The following is a 16,826-nucleotide window of genomic DNA, read 5'->3' on the forward strand; positions in this document are numbered from 1 at the left end:
AGACTAAGAAAAGATACAGGGAGCAAGGAGAAGGAGATGAGAAAGGTGAACCAAGTGCATGACGCTCCCACACTGCGGGTTCTGGGGAAGGTCAATTGTACGCAATCTTAACCTTGCTTAGTAAATACTAAATAAGTTGTTTCCTAACTTAAACCTGTGACCACCAGGTCACAATGGAGTAACTTTACCTTCCTTTGCGCTAAAGCTCACCTTAAGGAGTTGAGAATTAAATAACAAAGAAAATGCAGCTGGGGCAGGGGCTATGCAGAAACAGAAAGAAGAGGAAATAGAAAATAGCAGATGAACAGAAAACAACAAAGAGGGAAGAAAGAAAGAAGAGGGGAGGGGGGGAAGAGAGCTTAGACTTTTCAAATATCTAAACCAAGAGAAACATGGTGCTAATGGTTCTGGCAAGGCAAAATCTGGTTCTGAATAGGAAGAAACTGAGGAAAAGGGCACAGTGAACACACAAGAGAGTGCAAAGGCAGGAAATGGATAGAACTGCAGAGGAAGGCTTCAGCAAAGGTATCAGCTGAGTCTTCTGACTTTGATGAGGGCTAGACATTTCTGGCAATGATTGTGAAGGCTATCTGTGAACAGAAATTCCGCAGCACAATAAACAAGGGTGTCTGTCTCATATATGCTATTGAAGACAAAGGTTCGTAACCAACAAGAGTTTAGAAGGCTTGAATCAGTGACTGATGTTTGTATGACCAAAACGAGGCTTCTTGATGACACAGAAGCAAGGTGTTCCAGGACTGTGGTTGGGCTCAGATACCAGAATTGATGCAGGATAAGGATGAGGGTCCAGATGAGGAAGAAGAAGAAAGGATAAGAAGACCAAAGAGAGGAGAAATTCAAGAAAGCAGAAAGAAGAAGAGGGAGGGCAGAGAGAAGATGAGTAGAAAATGAGAGAATCAATACTATTCCAATATCCAAGCATATTTGTTTACATCAACAGTCCCTGTTTGTAAACTAAAAATCTTTATGACTCTTTCAAACCAATCCTATCAAAAGATTTATTAAAATTCAAAATCCTGATCTCATTAACAGCATAAAGTAAAATTCAAAAAGAATAAATAAAGAAATCCTTTTTATTCTCCTCAAGAAGTTCCATTGAAAAAGGAACACAAAAGTCCAACCTCCATAAGAGAACCATCAACTGCTGTGGTTTATTAATATACTTAAGGCAGTCAATAACAACCATAATTCAACAAAAAATTTTAAAGCCTGGTTTCAAATATGCTTCCCAGGGTCTAGCAGAAAAAAGTGACTACTTCTTTGAATGATGTTCTGAAGAAGGGCTCAAGCACTGATGCTAATCGCTTTTAAAACCAAAAATCATGAAACTACAAATTATTTTTCTCCTTATAAAACTAAAACCTTTGCCGGAAAAAAAAGAAGGAAGACAATATACATGTCAGCTCAATGCACAAAAAGCATAACCAGTTTTCATCAATGGAATGAAGCAACAAGATTACCACATCTAACCCACTATCATATGCTGTCATGCTAATCACAAAGGGCCTAACAACTGCATCACAAGACTTTGCCACCACAACTTCTCTTTTCATCTCTCTGCTGGCAAACCTATCCACATGTGACCCATAAGCCACACCACCAGCTAAATCTAAAGACTGAACACCCATAATACTAGCACGTGCCTCTGCAACACTTGATGACGTTTAACGAATTATTCCTACCATCAATAAAAGAAAATAAAAATAGCATATATAACATATAAGGGCAAACGGCTCATAAAGAACAACTTCTAGTTATATAGCCATCATTGTTGTCAAAGCAACACTAGGGAAAAACCTAACTAAATTTGTTATGTAGAGGAAAGGTAAGTACTTAGTATTACATCAACAAAGCCACTCGTGGGCAGCCCAATGATATTTGCAAGTTGTGAGGTTATATAAGAAGTTTCCCATGTAACAAATTCCAAAACTCAATAATAGCAGGACCAAACCTTCCATGCAAATCCCAAAGAAAAAAGTAATTTATAGATCTCCTTTCACCTATTTACCAACCTCAGGCCTCACTTTATCCCACCATCCATTGCCACCAGAAGACAAAACAATGTCAACTTCTGTGATTACGGTGGCTATTTCCCTGTATGCATCAAGTTAACTCCACGACTAAAGTAATCAAATACAGGCCTAGTCACAAATAAAGATCAACCACATTGCAGGTTCCCTCTTCTTTGTTGATGTGCATTCAAAATGGCACCATGTAGTACCAATATGACAAAGGAAAAATACAAACACCTGTAAGCATAAGATAATTTTTATTCTAAAAATAGTAATCTGCAAAAATAGCTGCATCCAGAATGACCTATCAGTCACATACACAAGCATATCAAGTCTACCTATATTCCTAATCCTGCCTACAACCAAAAACTATTTATATAGAAAAAGAATAACAGCATGCCTTACATAAGAATAACACTAAATGCAATTGCAGAACTTTTAGAGTATCTGAAATGAAAATCACCTGGTCATAAAGTAGGCTAGCCTTGTCAAAACGCTTTCGTGCTTCCTGCAGAATGGAAGATCTCTAGTAAACAGACTATTATCAAAAAGAATGAAAGTGCTTCTGACAACCAGCAGCTCCAGAAACTTATGCAACATGGAAGATTAGTACTCAGATCATCAACATGCCCTAGAACTTGCATCCAGACTCCCTTTTGTGGGAATACAAGTGCGTACATTATCCATTAAGCATTTAGATTAAATATCATGATTGGTTCACTCAGATACCAAGTCAATAATAAATTGCTCCAAAACCTTTTTTTTCCCTGAAAAAGTATGGTACGGTTCAACTATCAAGTAATCAGAAAAGGAAGACATTTATGAAAGGCAAATCAAATCATAGAAATATGAGATGATGGGTAAGCCAGGCACTCTTTTAACCGAATACTCAACAATATCTCTAGATAGCCCGTAAAAGATACCTTGCAAAGTTGAAACCAAGCTACTTGTCAACTTAATATAGGGGTAGATTAAAAGTCAGGGATTGCGGTTTTCAGCAAGGCTTTGTTGGGAAGATTTTAGGAAGATATGATGGAATCATATGTTAGAAGAAATCTTCATAGTTGAGACAGATTCTACTTTGCACTTCCAGGTTTATGATGTGATTATCCTGCAGCCAGGATCAGGGACAATTCTCTGGTGTGGGCACCTTCAGCTAGTGGAGTCATCTTTACAAGAAAAAATTATCAAGCTTTAACCCACTAGACGGCTACATGAATTCTAAACCTCCAGCCATCTCCATCCATGGCCATATCTTAGTGAAGTCCTTCTTTATCCATTCTCTTTAATCAATGTCTTGTTAGTAGAGTTGATGCTTTGTTTGGATGGAAAGGAGTTTGGAAGGGTAAGATTCCTCCCTGAATAGCATTTTCTGTTCAGAGAACATCCTAACCATCAGGCAGACAAAGCACATTATTTTTGTCATTCATCTCCTCCTACATTACTTAGCAGCAATGGAGACCAGGAGCAAGAACATTTTTTTGTGCTCAAGATTATTTGGGTGATGTTGGAGGCCATTATGGCTGTGCTTTCAGGAAAGGGATGGAATTGTACAGGGTGATCATTAAAATGATGGGGTTGTCACTCTCTTTGATGTGACATACTTGGTGGGAAAGGAGCCATCGAGCTTTTGAAGGATTAGAATGCCTTATTCATGCTACCAATGGAGCCATCCCAGTTTCTGTCTTCTTTTGTTGATTTTTTAAGTGAGTTTGACATGCATGTAGACATATATGCTTATAGAGTACTTCTGGATTTGTAAAAGGTTTGGGCTCAATTAGGACATTTCATATATGTATAAATAAATACATATAGGATGGAATATTCCTAAGCCACAAGTAGGAAGTTTGAGTCTTTGAGAGAAAAGGTATCCCATACATTGTGCCAAGAACTGGTCACTAGAAGACTACCTGTGACTTAAAAATGTGAAATATTGATCCACTTCCAAAAGAAATGCATTTAAAATCCATAAAGATTGAAAAAGGCTATTCTGAAATATATGTTAGAAAAATAATTGCTGAATTTAGTAATGAAAATTAGGGATATGAATGATTTTTCATTCAGTTTTAATAAATGTCAATGTTTATAGGCCCTTGATACCTATGGTAAACAGAATTAACCACTTAAATGAAGGAACTAAAACTAAACTTGCAAAGGTCTACACTCTCATCCAATGGAACAGAATACAAGATGATGCATGTCAAAGAGAGCAGAAGCTAGCTATATAGGGTACCTTGACATCTTGCAGATCTATATTGACAAATTGCGTCAATCGGTCATTGAGCATGTGCTCAACCTGAAAACCAAATTAAAGTGTCAGACAAGAAACTACTTGTTACTATCAAAAAATTAGAAACATCAAATGGATAACATATAATACAAGGGAGTAACTCCCCTCTCCTTTTTCCTTCTATCAGATCTCAGTTGCAATTCGATCCCTAAAGTTAAGTCACTATTCAACCTTCAAAGGCTTAAAATCAACCAAAATGCTATATGATGTTTGTCTCCAAACAAAATTCAGATCACATGTTAAAAACCAAAAACTGCTATTCAAAAATCAAATAAGAAACAAGAGGAAGAAAGGAAAAGACATGGGGTGGATGAAAAGCAAATAAAAGAATAATATTCAGAATAATGTGAAAAAGGTGTCAGATGTGAATAACTTAATAAACAGAAATATGAAACAACTGAAAGAACATGAAACAAGTAGGAACAATGACAACCATTGGCAAGGCTGCAAGGCCATTTCCCCCCTACTCCTCATTCCAGAATACATTAAAAAAAATAGCAATCTTGGTAATCCTGCAGCATCTTTGGCAGTTCCAAAATTTTGTTCATTTTATAAGTTATAATGACCTTAAAGAAGATGGCAATTAGCGAGCTAGAATCTATGTAACCAACCCCAACTAGTGGGATTAAGACTTGATATGTTGTTATTGTCATTGTTGGTTGGGACGGGGAGGGAATTGATACCTGGGATCTAAGTACTTCCTTATATGTCCCGATTTCCCTCAATGCAATTGTAAATTTTGTCATAACAGGGCCTGCAAAAGCAATAACTTTTCCATCAATAAAACCACTAATATAACCTTCTGTATCTTCGCAGCCATTTAAAGAGCCATTCAGCATTGTCCAAATTAGAGTCAGCATTTTCAAATTGCCCAAAGGAGAAAGGGCAATAATCAATCACACCTAGCACAAAGCAGTCGGCCAAACTTATGGAAGTTTTAATATTGACACAAAGAAGTAATATGGAAACGACATTAAATACTAAAGTCCCACATATCAATGTTTGTTATATAATAACATTAGAAAAAATTTAAAATCAAAATTCTTGGCCGTCATGACCCCAATTTCATATCAGTGTTGTATTGGGAGAATCTTGAGTGTACTACTTGATTGAAAGAGTTCAAAAGTTGAGTTAAAACTTTTGGTCAGTGATTACCATGTTCCAAGTGGTATCAAAGGCCCAAGTACACCATTGTATGGGTACAATGTCCGAAACTGACTACAGGTCAGAATTATGATAAACTGAGAAAGAAAGGAGTTTATGACTATCGAATCCCACATTAGCAGTGCATTGGAAAATCATGAGCATACTTGGTCTTAGAAGCCAAAAATTAACTTAAGAAAGTACTTTTAGGTGATGGCCCATAGTGTTACGTAACTGCAATAAGAGTTGTAAACCTAGCAGCTGCATGAGCCTCTACTTTTCTAAAGATTTAAAAATTATACCACCTACCTAATGATCTAGTCTTTTGTTATTGCTTACTAAATTGATATTCTAAATTGACAATCATTTTGAACTGATTTTCATTGCCGTGTGATTAACAGCCAACTTAACATTCTTTATGCTCCCGAAGAACATTAAATTAGCAGCAATGTTGGTTGATCCTAAGTTATGAAAAGCAAATCCATGGATGTGAAAGTTGTTGGATAAACTTAATGTCATGCACCAAGGTTTAACCTAGGGTTTGTAAGGGAATTTTGAAGAAATCGGGAAACAGAGAATAGAAAGGGAGGGAGAAATGAGAAGAATGGAGGGAGATCAGGGAGAACAGAGAGAAAGGGAGAGAAGAGTAGAAAGATGCAAGAGAGAAATCAGGGAGAGAATTGAAGAGAGAGAAGCATTCAATCAGCTATTACTCAATATTCTCCAAAAGATCTGTCACACTCCTAGGGTTGAGCTACGGTGTGAAAGGAAATTTGGGAAGATTAATAGAAGAATTTAGAGGGAGATATCAGATGGAAAGAAGAGAAACAGCAACAAGATAAAGGAGATTTGAGAGAAAGGGAGGGAGAGAAGATAATAGAGAGAGAGAGAGAGAGAAACCAAAATATCAATTCATTACTCCATATATTCTATCCTACAACTGTGGCCTAATATATAGCCTCCAGCCACGCCAAGCACCCATGTGCATTGTACCCCAAATCCTAACTACCTCTAACTACAAGACAAATAGCCCTAACAGAAAACAGAAAATAAAAACCAAAATTACAATACCGAAATTACAATAGCTACTCTTGGCATGTGACATCCCCCCCCCCCCCCCCCCGAAATGTTTCTCATCCCCAATAAACTTATTACCATTGAGCCATTGTTATTCATCCAATCCCAGCTTTCTCTATTTTTTTTTTTTTATTATTCTTCTTTCTTTCTTTCTTTCTCCTTCTAGGCTTTTTCCTCTTTTGTTTTTCGTCCTTGTTCTCTTGCTCTTCCTCTGCTGGGACAGCACCAAAGACTGGTCCGCTTCAATTGAAATGACAACAAGACTGTCATATTGCTTGAGATCAAACATATTCATAACAACAGTGAGGTATTTTCCTGTTGGAATTGTCTTCATCATCTTGATGCTTGATTTAACCAAAGTTATGGACTCCTCAATTCTCTCCAAAGCCAAGAGCAAGAGAGAAGTATGTCTAGACCCTCCATTCCCACAACCAGGCTTCTCAAGGTTCCATTCTAGAACATTAGCCGGTTTTGCAAATATTGAACTAGGCACTCGGGCTATTGCAATGGCCTTTGCTTCCTCTATCAATTCATCGAATAATTCCTCATTTTTCTCCTATACCCTCTCAATAGGCACATTTTGATCTATTAGCTCTTCTTCTGGTTTATTGACAACTATAACCGAATTCATTTCAACAAATTTCTTTCCCAATGAAGCCTCAATAACGTCTTCGATAGCTACCACTCCTCCTTTGTAATTCTGGATTGTCTGCTCCAATTCAAGTCTTTCCTCAGCTACAATAGAAAATTTCTGAACAGACAAACTGCCTTCCGAAACTTTTCTTTTTAAGGACTTAGAATGTTCCTTGGAAAAACATTCAGCTGGAATACTAACTTGGAACTTCTGTGAAAATAAAATCAGTAAGTCATCCAACTTGCGTTTGAGGTCTACGAGTTGATTGCTTGCTTCCTTGATTTATTTTCTTATTGCAGTGCATTCTTTCGTGATTCCTTTATTGATTACAGCCCATTTTTCTCAATAGTGACTCGCCTCCACTTGAATCTGTCCTAAAGCCTGAAGGTCACCTGCAGATCGCCTGACTCACAGCCAAGGACCAGTCAGAAATTAACTGTTGAGAAGTGTCGGGAAGCAATGACCAAGAACCATCAGAAACTAATAGTCGAGGAGTGTTGAAAATCATTGCCAAAATTCACCAAGATCTACCTCGTGACTCACCGCCGAAGTTTGCTAGAATTAGCTAGCTTGTCGTCGGCTTGATCGCTTGGGTTTGCGTTGGACGAGGGTCACCTAGCTTTGATTGAATTTATTGCTTGTCATTGCTCTTGGAATTCACCACGTTGGAAAGTATCAACGTTTCGAGAGTTCAATTGGTGCTCGTTGCAACTCCCTGCGAATCACCTATTCTCAATTACTGCTTCAAGTCGAACTTGATTCAAGACCAGGAGAAGTCGTCGTTGTGATTCAACGATCGCCCCTAGACCTACTTCTAGTTCGCACCTTTTTTTCTCGCCAAATTTGGCGACTTCATCTCACCTAATCATCGTGCTTTCGAGGCAACTCGCTTCACCAACATAGGTCGAAATTGCCTTCCGACCAAAACCGCAGCACACATAGTGCCTTCCGATCAAAACGGTAACACCCCATAGAGCTATGATCGAATCACCTTCCACTCTAATAGCAAACCTCTTGTCTGTCCACATTGCTAACTTCGACGGATCTCCCGCACCAACCGTTCGCTCCATTCGCAAAGTGTGCTAGCATATCGACCCACTCCAATCGCGCCAACCTTACTTGCTTGAACCTACTACACCGAAAACGTTGCACCACTTCAGAAACCCACTTACGCCTTGTAGTTACCTCCGCTTCGCGTCTCAAAAATTTCGATCTGAGAATCGCTTGCTCGTTCGAACTCTACTACTAGAATACTCAGTCGGACATCGTTGGAATTACAATCAGAATAGTCCAAATCACAACCAAGAATTGACCAGCTTTGAAACCAACTGTCACACTCCTAGGGTTGAACTATGGTGTGAAAGGGAATTTGGGAAGATTAATAGAAGAATTTAGAGGGAGATATCAGATGGAAGGAAGAGAAACAGCAAGATGATGAAGGAGATTCGAGAGAAAGGGAGAGAAGATAACACAAAGAGAGAGAAACCAGAATATCAATTCATTACTCCATATATTCCATCCTACAGTTGTGGCTTAATATATAGCCTCCAGCCACGCCAAGCACCCATGTACATTGTACCCCAAATCCTAACTGCCTCCAGCTACAAGACAAATAGCCCCAACAGAAAATAGAAAATAAAAACCGAAATTACAATACCAAAACTTGGCATGTGACCAGATCCTCTCCAGTAGTTTATATAGCTACTCTTACAGTTAGTGCTTTCAGTTATCATTTGTAACTGAAAGTATTACAGCTTTCCATTCTAAAACAGAAATGTAACTGAAGAAATACTAGTTGTAAAAGAAAAGTACAAATCAATAATTGCAGAATGCTTTAATGACCATTATACCCTAGGGTCATGACACTTAATTGAAGTGGTCTCACAAACTATATGAATTAAAGTTTGCTGCTCAAGTTTCATAATTGATCCAGTCACAACATTTTCATTCTTATGTCTTGTCACGACCCCAAAGGCATTTTTGGGACTGTAGCTTGATATTTCTGAAGCTTCTTCTTCTTCCTGCGTTTCTTCTTAGCGCTTTTGCTGTCACCTTGTGGTTGTCTAGTCACCAGCTTTCTCTTCTTCGCCTTCCCCTTCTTCGCCATTGCTTGAGCAAAGATGCGATGGCGGCACCCTATGGCTTCATCTTTCAGGTTTGCTTTCTTACTCACACGAATCTCTCTTCGTCTACTTCGCTCCCACTGGGACCACAAAATGGCCCCTCCTTCCAAACCTAGAGTCGCGGACTCCCGTTTCTCTACCTTTGTCAGCTGGGTTACAGGGAGGTATCGCTCAACCTAAACAACCCAACTATCCGAGTCTTCTCCTTCAAACACGGTCATCTCCAGGCGTCGGCCCCTTCCGCCCGACCTCCCGTAGATGTCGTACTCACTGCCAGCTTCCTTGAGCCAATTTCCCAGCTTCGGCGTTACTTTCTCAATGAGGGACGACCCAATTGGTACGTGCTCACCAGATTGTTTCTCCTTCCTCCCTTTCTTCTGGTCTTCCCGTCTCTCCTCGTTCTTCCTCTCCCGTTCCTGCTCTTCCCACCTCGTTCTCATCCAAGCGAATCGTTCCAGCAAGCTCGTTGCCTTCTCCCCCACCAATTGAACCACACTCCTCATAGCATCAAGTTCCTGTTGCATGCCTTCCATCCTCCCTTCCAATTTTCCTACTCGGTCTGTCAAGTTCACCATTAGGATCGATGATGCTCTGATACCAATTGATATGATACTGATAATCAAAAGGAACTACAAGCTGGAAATTAACCAAAATGACAAGAAACTGGGCAATTCGAGAGGCCCTTAACTCTCCCTAGAACTCAGTACCAAAATCTTCCTTCCCTTCTCAATATCTTCACCCTTTACATATATCCCTCTCTCCCCCTCAACTGCATTCTATTACGCACACTTGCTGGGTTGTTACACAACTCACCAATTTTCCCACTCTATCCCTTACGCACATGGCTGGCTGTTATGCCAGCCAGCCAATTTACCACCCCACCCCTGCCTCTTAGACCTTCTTTGGTAAGTCCCATGAATCGGGACCTATCAAGTTGTTGAATGATAATCTGATTTCAGTCTTTTCTCTCTGCATTCCTCTCTCTCAATTTCCTCTCTTCTCCCTCAATTCTCTCTGTTTCTGTGCTATATCTCCCTCCATTTTTGCTCTCTCTCCCCCATATTCTTCTCAATTTCATTTATAAACCCTAGCCCAACCTTAGGGCGTGACATTTGGTATCAGACCCGTTTAATCCTCAGATGTGACTCTGAAGTTCTCAGCAACTGATCCTCGGTTGCTGCATCATCAGAAAGATGATTTCCAACAATGATTCCAGTGAATTCTCTTAGCTGCAACAAGGTGCATCGGATCATCAGCAGGCAGCATCAGAGGCAAATTCAAAGTGGATCTAGGCTTGGATTTGAAGGACTGTAACAGATCTGATTAAATCACAGGAAGCTGATTCTCAGCTGACCGATTTCTAGTGAACTAGACAGTGAAGCAAGGCTAGGTGATCCAAAAACTGAAGACGAAGTAGATCCAAAGCAGCTAATCAAGGAGGCGATTCACGGAGCTGAATTAGAGGCGACTCTCAGGCTACCAATTTCTCAATTCCAACTGTGACAACTATTAACCAAGGCTCGAAATTTGAAGGTGAAGCGAATTCAAGAAGCTCAACGAAGCCAATCAAAAGACTGCAACAAGAGCTGGTTGATTTCCAACGCATCTTGGTTGTTATTTTGACGGTTCGCAGCTGACCATTTCCTCAGGTGCATCTTAGCAACGATTCAATGAAACTGATAGTAGGTGATTTTCAGGAGACTACAACACCCAAGCGAACTCTCAAATAACCGAACCAGTTGATTATTGGCTACTTGACCTAGGCAATCATTGGCCATAAACCAGAGAAGCCAATTTTAGGTTGCGGACTTGGAGGCGATCCACTATCAGTAGGTCTAGGCGGTTTATCGAAGCAATTTATGTGACTGGATTCCGGTGAATTTGGAGGTCGAATAGAGTCAATCAAGTTTAGGAGGAAGAGTCGCACAATGGAAGCAATTTCAAAAGCGAGTCATGAAAGCAAAACTCGAGGAAACATGTGCTAAACTCAACAAACAACTAGACGAAATTATGATTATGGTGGCCAAACGATTTCAGATTCGCCTCCCAGCTGAGTTGCTTTCTAAGGAGTATTTGGATTCGATTATTCAAAGAAAGAGATAAGATCTAGCAACAAGTGGAGATCTTGGCATTACTCGTCCATGGAGTCAGCTTTCAGAAATAAAGGAAAGCTCTAGATGTAGGACCAATTCAAGCAAGCATTGGAAGCTCTAGATCCATGGAGTCAGTTTTCAGCATACCTAATGCTTCCAGTTTACAGACAGAAAATGAATTAGTAGTTAACCAGGTCGGAGATGAGAGGTGCAGTGAAGAATTAAATAACCTAAAGCAAGAAGGCTCCATAACGGATTATAAGATACTCCGAAGATATTACTATGGCTACCCCTAGTTTGCAGCAAGAAGTTGGATCAGGAAATTCAAGAAGCAAAAGATACTCCGATTAAGGAGACCTCTAAGGAAGATGAGGAAGTAAAAGATGTTGTGAACTCAAGAAAGGATATGATCACAACAACTCTAGATTTTGAAGACTTCAAGTCTATTTCTCTTGAAGAAATAGGTACTCCTCCAATACCAGATGACAATACAAAGCTAATTTTTGAGGATTTACATAATAGAGCCAAAGAAGAGAAGGGAAAAGCAGTTAAAAAATGTCAACGCGTGGCAAAAGATTTTGTTGATCTTTTAGGCACTACCAAGGAAATCACAAAAAATGATATTGTTGGAGATTTCTTAGCCGTTGAAGATGCAGAGGAGTTGGTGCAGATTTTAGCAGAGGAAAATAAAGGAGGTACTTCAAGAGAGCTTGAAATAACTGCTGAACAAAGTGATGTTTCCTCTTTCATTCATAAGATAAAGCCAAGAAGGAAAAAGAAAAAGAGGCCAAAGCAAGTAGGAGAAAAGAACAAGAAAAGGCAAAGAATAAACCAGTTCATGAAAACGGAAATTGGATGAAGAAACAACAGCTCGGTTATAATAAATTTCTTGGGGACAAGAAACCTCTCAAGGAGGGGGGATTGTCACGACCCCAAGGGCATTTTAGGGCATATTAGTAATAATAGATTACAAGTATTTTTTCCTTTGTGTACTTGCTGCTTTGCTGATTTGTAGCTTAACCTAGAAAGCCTATAAATAGGCTGTAACCTAGGGAATTAGGGGTTGTTGAATGATAATCTGATTTCAGTTTTTTCTCTCTGCATTCCTCTCTCTTGATTTCCTCTCTTCTCCTCAATTCTCTCTGTTTCCGTTCTGTCTCTCCCTCCATTTCTGCTCTCTCCCCTGTATTCTTCTCAATTTCCTTTATAAACCCCAGCCCAACCCTAAGGTGTGACATGTCTCCATGAACTAAGTTGTCAAACCCCTGGTTCATCATAATTCAGTCTGAATTTAGATAAAATGTTTGCTTAGTTGAAGTTATATAGAACCAGATAACAACAAAGAATACATAAAACATGGGAAAACTAACCCCAGAGCAGATACATTGACTAATCTCATTTCCCAAAAATTTAAAGTTGGAACTACATATAAGTAGAAACATTTTAAATTCCTTTAAAACCTCATATTTGAACTACAATAAAATCACTGTCAAGTTCAACTTTAGGTTCAATGCTCAGAAATCAAAACTTTAATCTGCCTGAACCTCCCTATATGTGTATTGACAAGTAACTTGAACTTCTATAATTTCTCCCAATTTCTTTCTCTTTTCCCTACAAAAACTCAAACATTAGCTTTTACCCAGGAGGTACAATGCTGGCGTAAATTTGCAGAAATGTGATATTATATTTTTATATTCCTGAAGTTATCACAACTCTCTACCTCCTGATTCCAGAAAAAGTAAAAGAAAATTACAACAGACAGAACTTTTTAATCTTTTGACATACCTCCAAAAGCCACACTGATGGGATCATTGTGCCCACCACCAAAGGTTTCTAGGGCACTAGCAAAAGCAATATCCCCATCATATCCCTCACCAAGCCCTTCACTGCAAAGTTAAAAAAACACAAACACCATTGCTCACGATAAAATAAGCAAATACACTAATTTGACCATTTTACCAAATCCTAAACAATTAGCAAACAACGAAAGAGAAAAGACAAGTAAAAAAGCCATTGCAATGCTTCACATTACCTGGAAGACAACACTTAAGGTCAGGCAACTAATAAACTATTGCAGGATCAAAAGAAATCTGAACCTTGAAATTTTGATAACAAGCAAATTAGGTGTTGTGGATGTAAAAACTGTTTTTTCTTTCAATCCATTTCTCTCAGCTATTTTGATCTTTCTGAAATTTATTTTCATTGTACAAAGATATCAAGAAATTGAGAACATTCCCTAGGAAAAAGAATACTAACTTATTTGTTCACACCATTCTGAAAACAAATTTGTATTTGAAAATTATAGGACAATCATGAAATTAACACATCAAAAAAAGGGGAAACTCTCGAACTACCCTGGAAGCAAAGGAGGTAATTGAAGTTTTGAATGGTGGTGCCTAAACAAATGAAAATGACAGAATTTCTTTTTTCTTTTTTCTTTTTTCTTTTTTCTTAACATGTGTGACATGAATGACAATATGCCAACTTTATGCGAGTAAATGTATAACAGAACTAAACAAAGTGAATAGAACAATTATGATATGCGCATTCTTCAAATTCAAGAGTTTATATGGAACATCAAGTCAGGAAAAACTAAAATATGCCACTGAAAACGAACTCACGTGTATTTGCGACATCCTTTGTAAAACTTTAAACTTCTTTCCCTCAAGGATTCAGCACTTTCCTCCAAGCACTGAATCTGTTCACCAAAGATGGCAACATCATACATCTTAGCATAAAGCATAACTCTATTAGAAACCAGCATGCATGCATAACATAGCATAACATATACAAGCTAACTGATGTGTCAAACCTGAAGAAGCTATATGGTGTGTGATTATGAAAAAGTCACAAAGTAGTCTCTGCCAGACAATTTGGTACCGAAGCTTCCAATAAAGCTACTTGGAATAGCCCAATGATCTGATACCTTAGCTCCCAATAAAGCTAATTCTAAGTGCTTGAAATATCAGTTAAGCGCACCAAGGTTCAAAGTTGCAATTAGCTCAGACTAAACAATAGCATGGTTGCAAGTTGTAGGACAGGTAGAAGTTCAACCAAACAAAATTTGCTGAAAACATGTGGCCACGGACGGAATTGTGCGAAGATAGCAATATGACAGACTTAAATGAAAAGCAAGTATTTATCATAACGAGGCCACAATTAATGACTATCTATACAACAATAATAACTGAGCCAAAGAAAGGTGGCATGCAGATGATGAGCCGTCCTTCATGTGAAGTAGTGAAAATTCACTAAGGCACTAATTGCGCAATTACAAATTCTTGTATTAATCTAATAGGGGGATGCCCAATACCCTGGAGATTTAACTCCAAAGCTGATCCGAGGCATTTCCTGTAATAGGAAAAACAGAATAATTAATTGAACCACAGTGGGTCCGCTATTTGACATGGTTAACCATAGATGTTCCTCGTGATACTCCATTTAAGAGTACGGAACAAGGAGAAAAATTGATTCTCACTCACAGAACTATCGAACTGAATTACAAACTATGATATTAGAGTAAGTCACGAACTAAGCAACTACACGTTGAACTAATCTAAAAGGAAACCCATTAGTAATAAAGTGAAATTAAAATTTAGCACAGCCTCGAGTCTTAAGAGATATAATAGAGTAATAATTGCATGGCCGTTGGAGAGAGAGAGAGAGAGAGAGAGAGAGGGCTACTGACCTGTTTACGGAACATAGGAGAGTCATCGAGCTTTGTGAAATGCATGTCTGAACACCAATTGATTATCTGGAGTGCAGTGTAGCTTAAAAAACATCACATCGACACTCAATCTTTAGAGATTGAACCTAACCCAGCAGAGCAAAGCACCGAAAATCCAGCCCGAGATCTCTCATTTTCCACCGATCTTAATTCACCACTTAAATCAAACAACTGATCAATCAAGCCCGGCACTTCAAAAAGTGAACTCAGAAAACGCGAGAAAACAACTACCAAACTGGAAACTTGGGGGTGGGGAGAGAGCTCTGGGACTTCGAACTTGGAACAAAATTGTCGGCTCAAAACCCTAGAAGAGAAACCCTAGAGAGCAGAGTTGAATACCCGATACTAGTTGCTAAAAGAGAGTCATTGTTTTATGCAAAATGACTAAGTCTCGTAAATCGGATGCAAGAAAGAAATTCTAAGACCTGGGACGATTCGGTTGTTGATAGAAAAGAAAAGACGGTGAAACCGTGCGAGAGGGAGAGACAGAGGCGCAAGCAAGAAAGATGAACAGCCAGCCAACGACAGAGTCTCACTCACAGGGAGGCGAGACGAGACCAGAAAAAGAGCCGGACATTGGTAAAGAAAGACAACGTAGATCCCTTTCTTTTTTTTTTTTCTGTAAATTTCATTTTCTTATTTTCTTTTTGAAGAGGATGAATATATATAATAATATAATAATAATAATAAAAGGTTTATCCGATAATTGGAAACTTACGGATCTATTCACATTTGAAACACCACCACTTTTATTCTTAAATAATTGACTGCCGTAACTTCAAAAATTACAGCACACAAACATCGACACGCTCTTGTAATTTTTAAATTTGAATCAACACTACTCTGTTCTTTTCACCCCGACTGGTTTGATTCCAAGAACTCAATATCTGATAATTCTTTTTTTTGTTTTATAAATTTCATCTTTCGTAGTTATAATTAATATATTATAATTATAGGAACAGGGCCCGGTTTCAGTAGAGACAAAGACAGGACCAATGCTTAATGCATTTGTTAACGACAGTTCAAAAATCTCATCCTTAGGCCATGGCCTGAAAACAAAAACAAGCATAGCCCAGGAGAGAGAGAGAGAAGCGACAAGACCAGGGTAGATTCCGATACTGGATAAACGTTGACGTTTTTGTCCTAAGCAAGTGGCTTCTTATTAAGAACAAAACCAAAGTAAGTTTAAGCATCAATCGTTTTCATGAATTATTATTATTATTATGAAATAAAAGGAGGGGTGTGTGTGTGTGTGTGTGTGTGTGTGTGTGGGAAATGGAAAAGGGAAAGTAAAAAAGCGGAGAAGGAAGATGACTTTTGTGGGGGTGGGAGTGACCATGCCCCTAGGCTGGGCTGTTTGCTTTTTGACCATTTCGCACCCATTTTATCTCAAAAGGCAAATGGAATGGGCGTAAATGCTCCTTCCAGCGCTTTTCCGGTAGGGTTGCAGCAGCAGCAGCAGCACTGGGTGTGAATGTTAGGGATTTTCTAATTATAATTATAATCAATCTGTAGGACACGCAGAGGGGGCACTAATGGGGGGCTCCGTTTTGGCTGCCATTTTGTACTTAAAAGAGTATATAATATATATATATATGCATCCCAAATTAAAGAGAATTAATTAATAAACCTGCAATTAATTTTATATTCGTACTGAGAGGAATCTAGGTATCATTATGCTTCCCTGTTAGATCTGGAAGCACTGG

At 38.8% G+C, this 16,826-nt stretch overlaps 1 protein-coding gene across 1 annotated transcript in view; it reads right to left on the minus strand.

The window, feature by feature from the left end:
* Positions 1-15,714, minus strand: part of LOC127796765 (ADP-ribosylation factor GTPase-activating protein AGD3) — a 35,318-nt gene extending 19,604 nt beyond the window's left edge. The window contains exons 1-6 of the mRNA XM_052329138.1: positions 15,082-15,714; positions 14,015-14,091; positions 13,179-13,279; positions 5,007-5,077; positions 4,267-4,329; positions 2,497-2,541 (exon numbers count right to left, since the gene is read on the minus strand). Of these exons, the coding sequence (XP_052185098.1) occupies positions 2,497-2,541; positions 4,267-4,329; positions 5,007-5,077; positions 13,179-13,279; positions 14,015-14,091; positions 15,082-15,126 (402 nt within the window). The 5' untranslated portion in view covers positions 15,127-15,714. The remainder of the gene's footprint in view (positions 1-2,496; positions 2,542-4,266; positions 4,330-5,006; positions 5,078-13,178; positions 13,280-14,014; positions 14,092-15,081) is intronic.
* Between the last annotated feature and the right edge of the window lie 1,112 nt (positions 15,715-16,826).

The sequence above is a fragment of the Diospyros lotus genome, chromosome 3 (genome assembly GCF_014633365.1).
Source record: "Diospyros lotus cultivar Yz01 chromosome 3, ASM1463336v1, whole genome shotgun sequence".
Lineage (NCBI taxonomy): Eukaryota > Viridiplantae > Streptophyta > Magnoliopsida > Ericales > Ebenaceae > Diospyros > Diospyros lotus.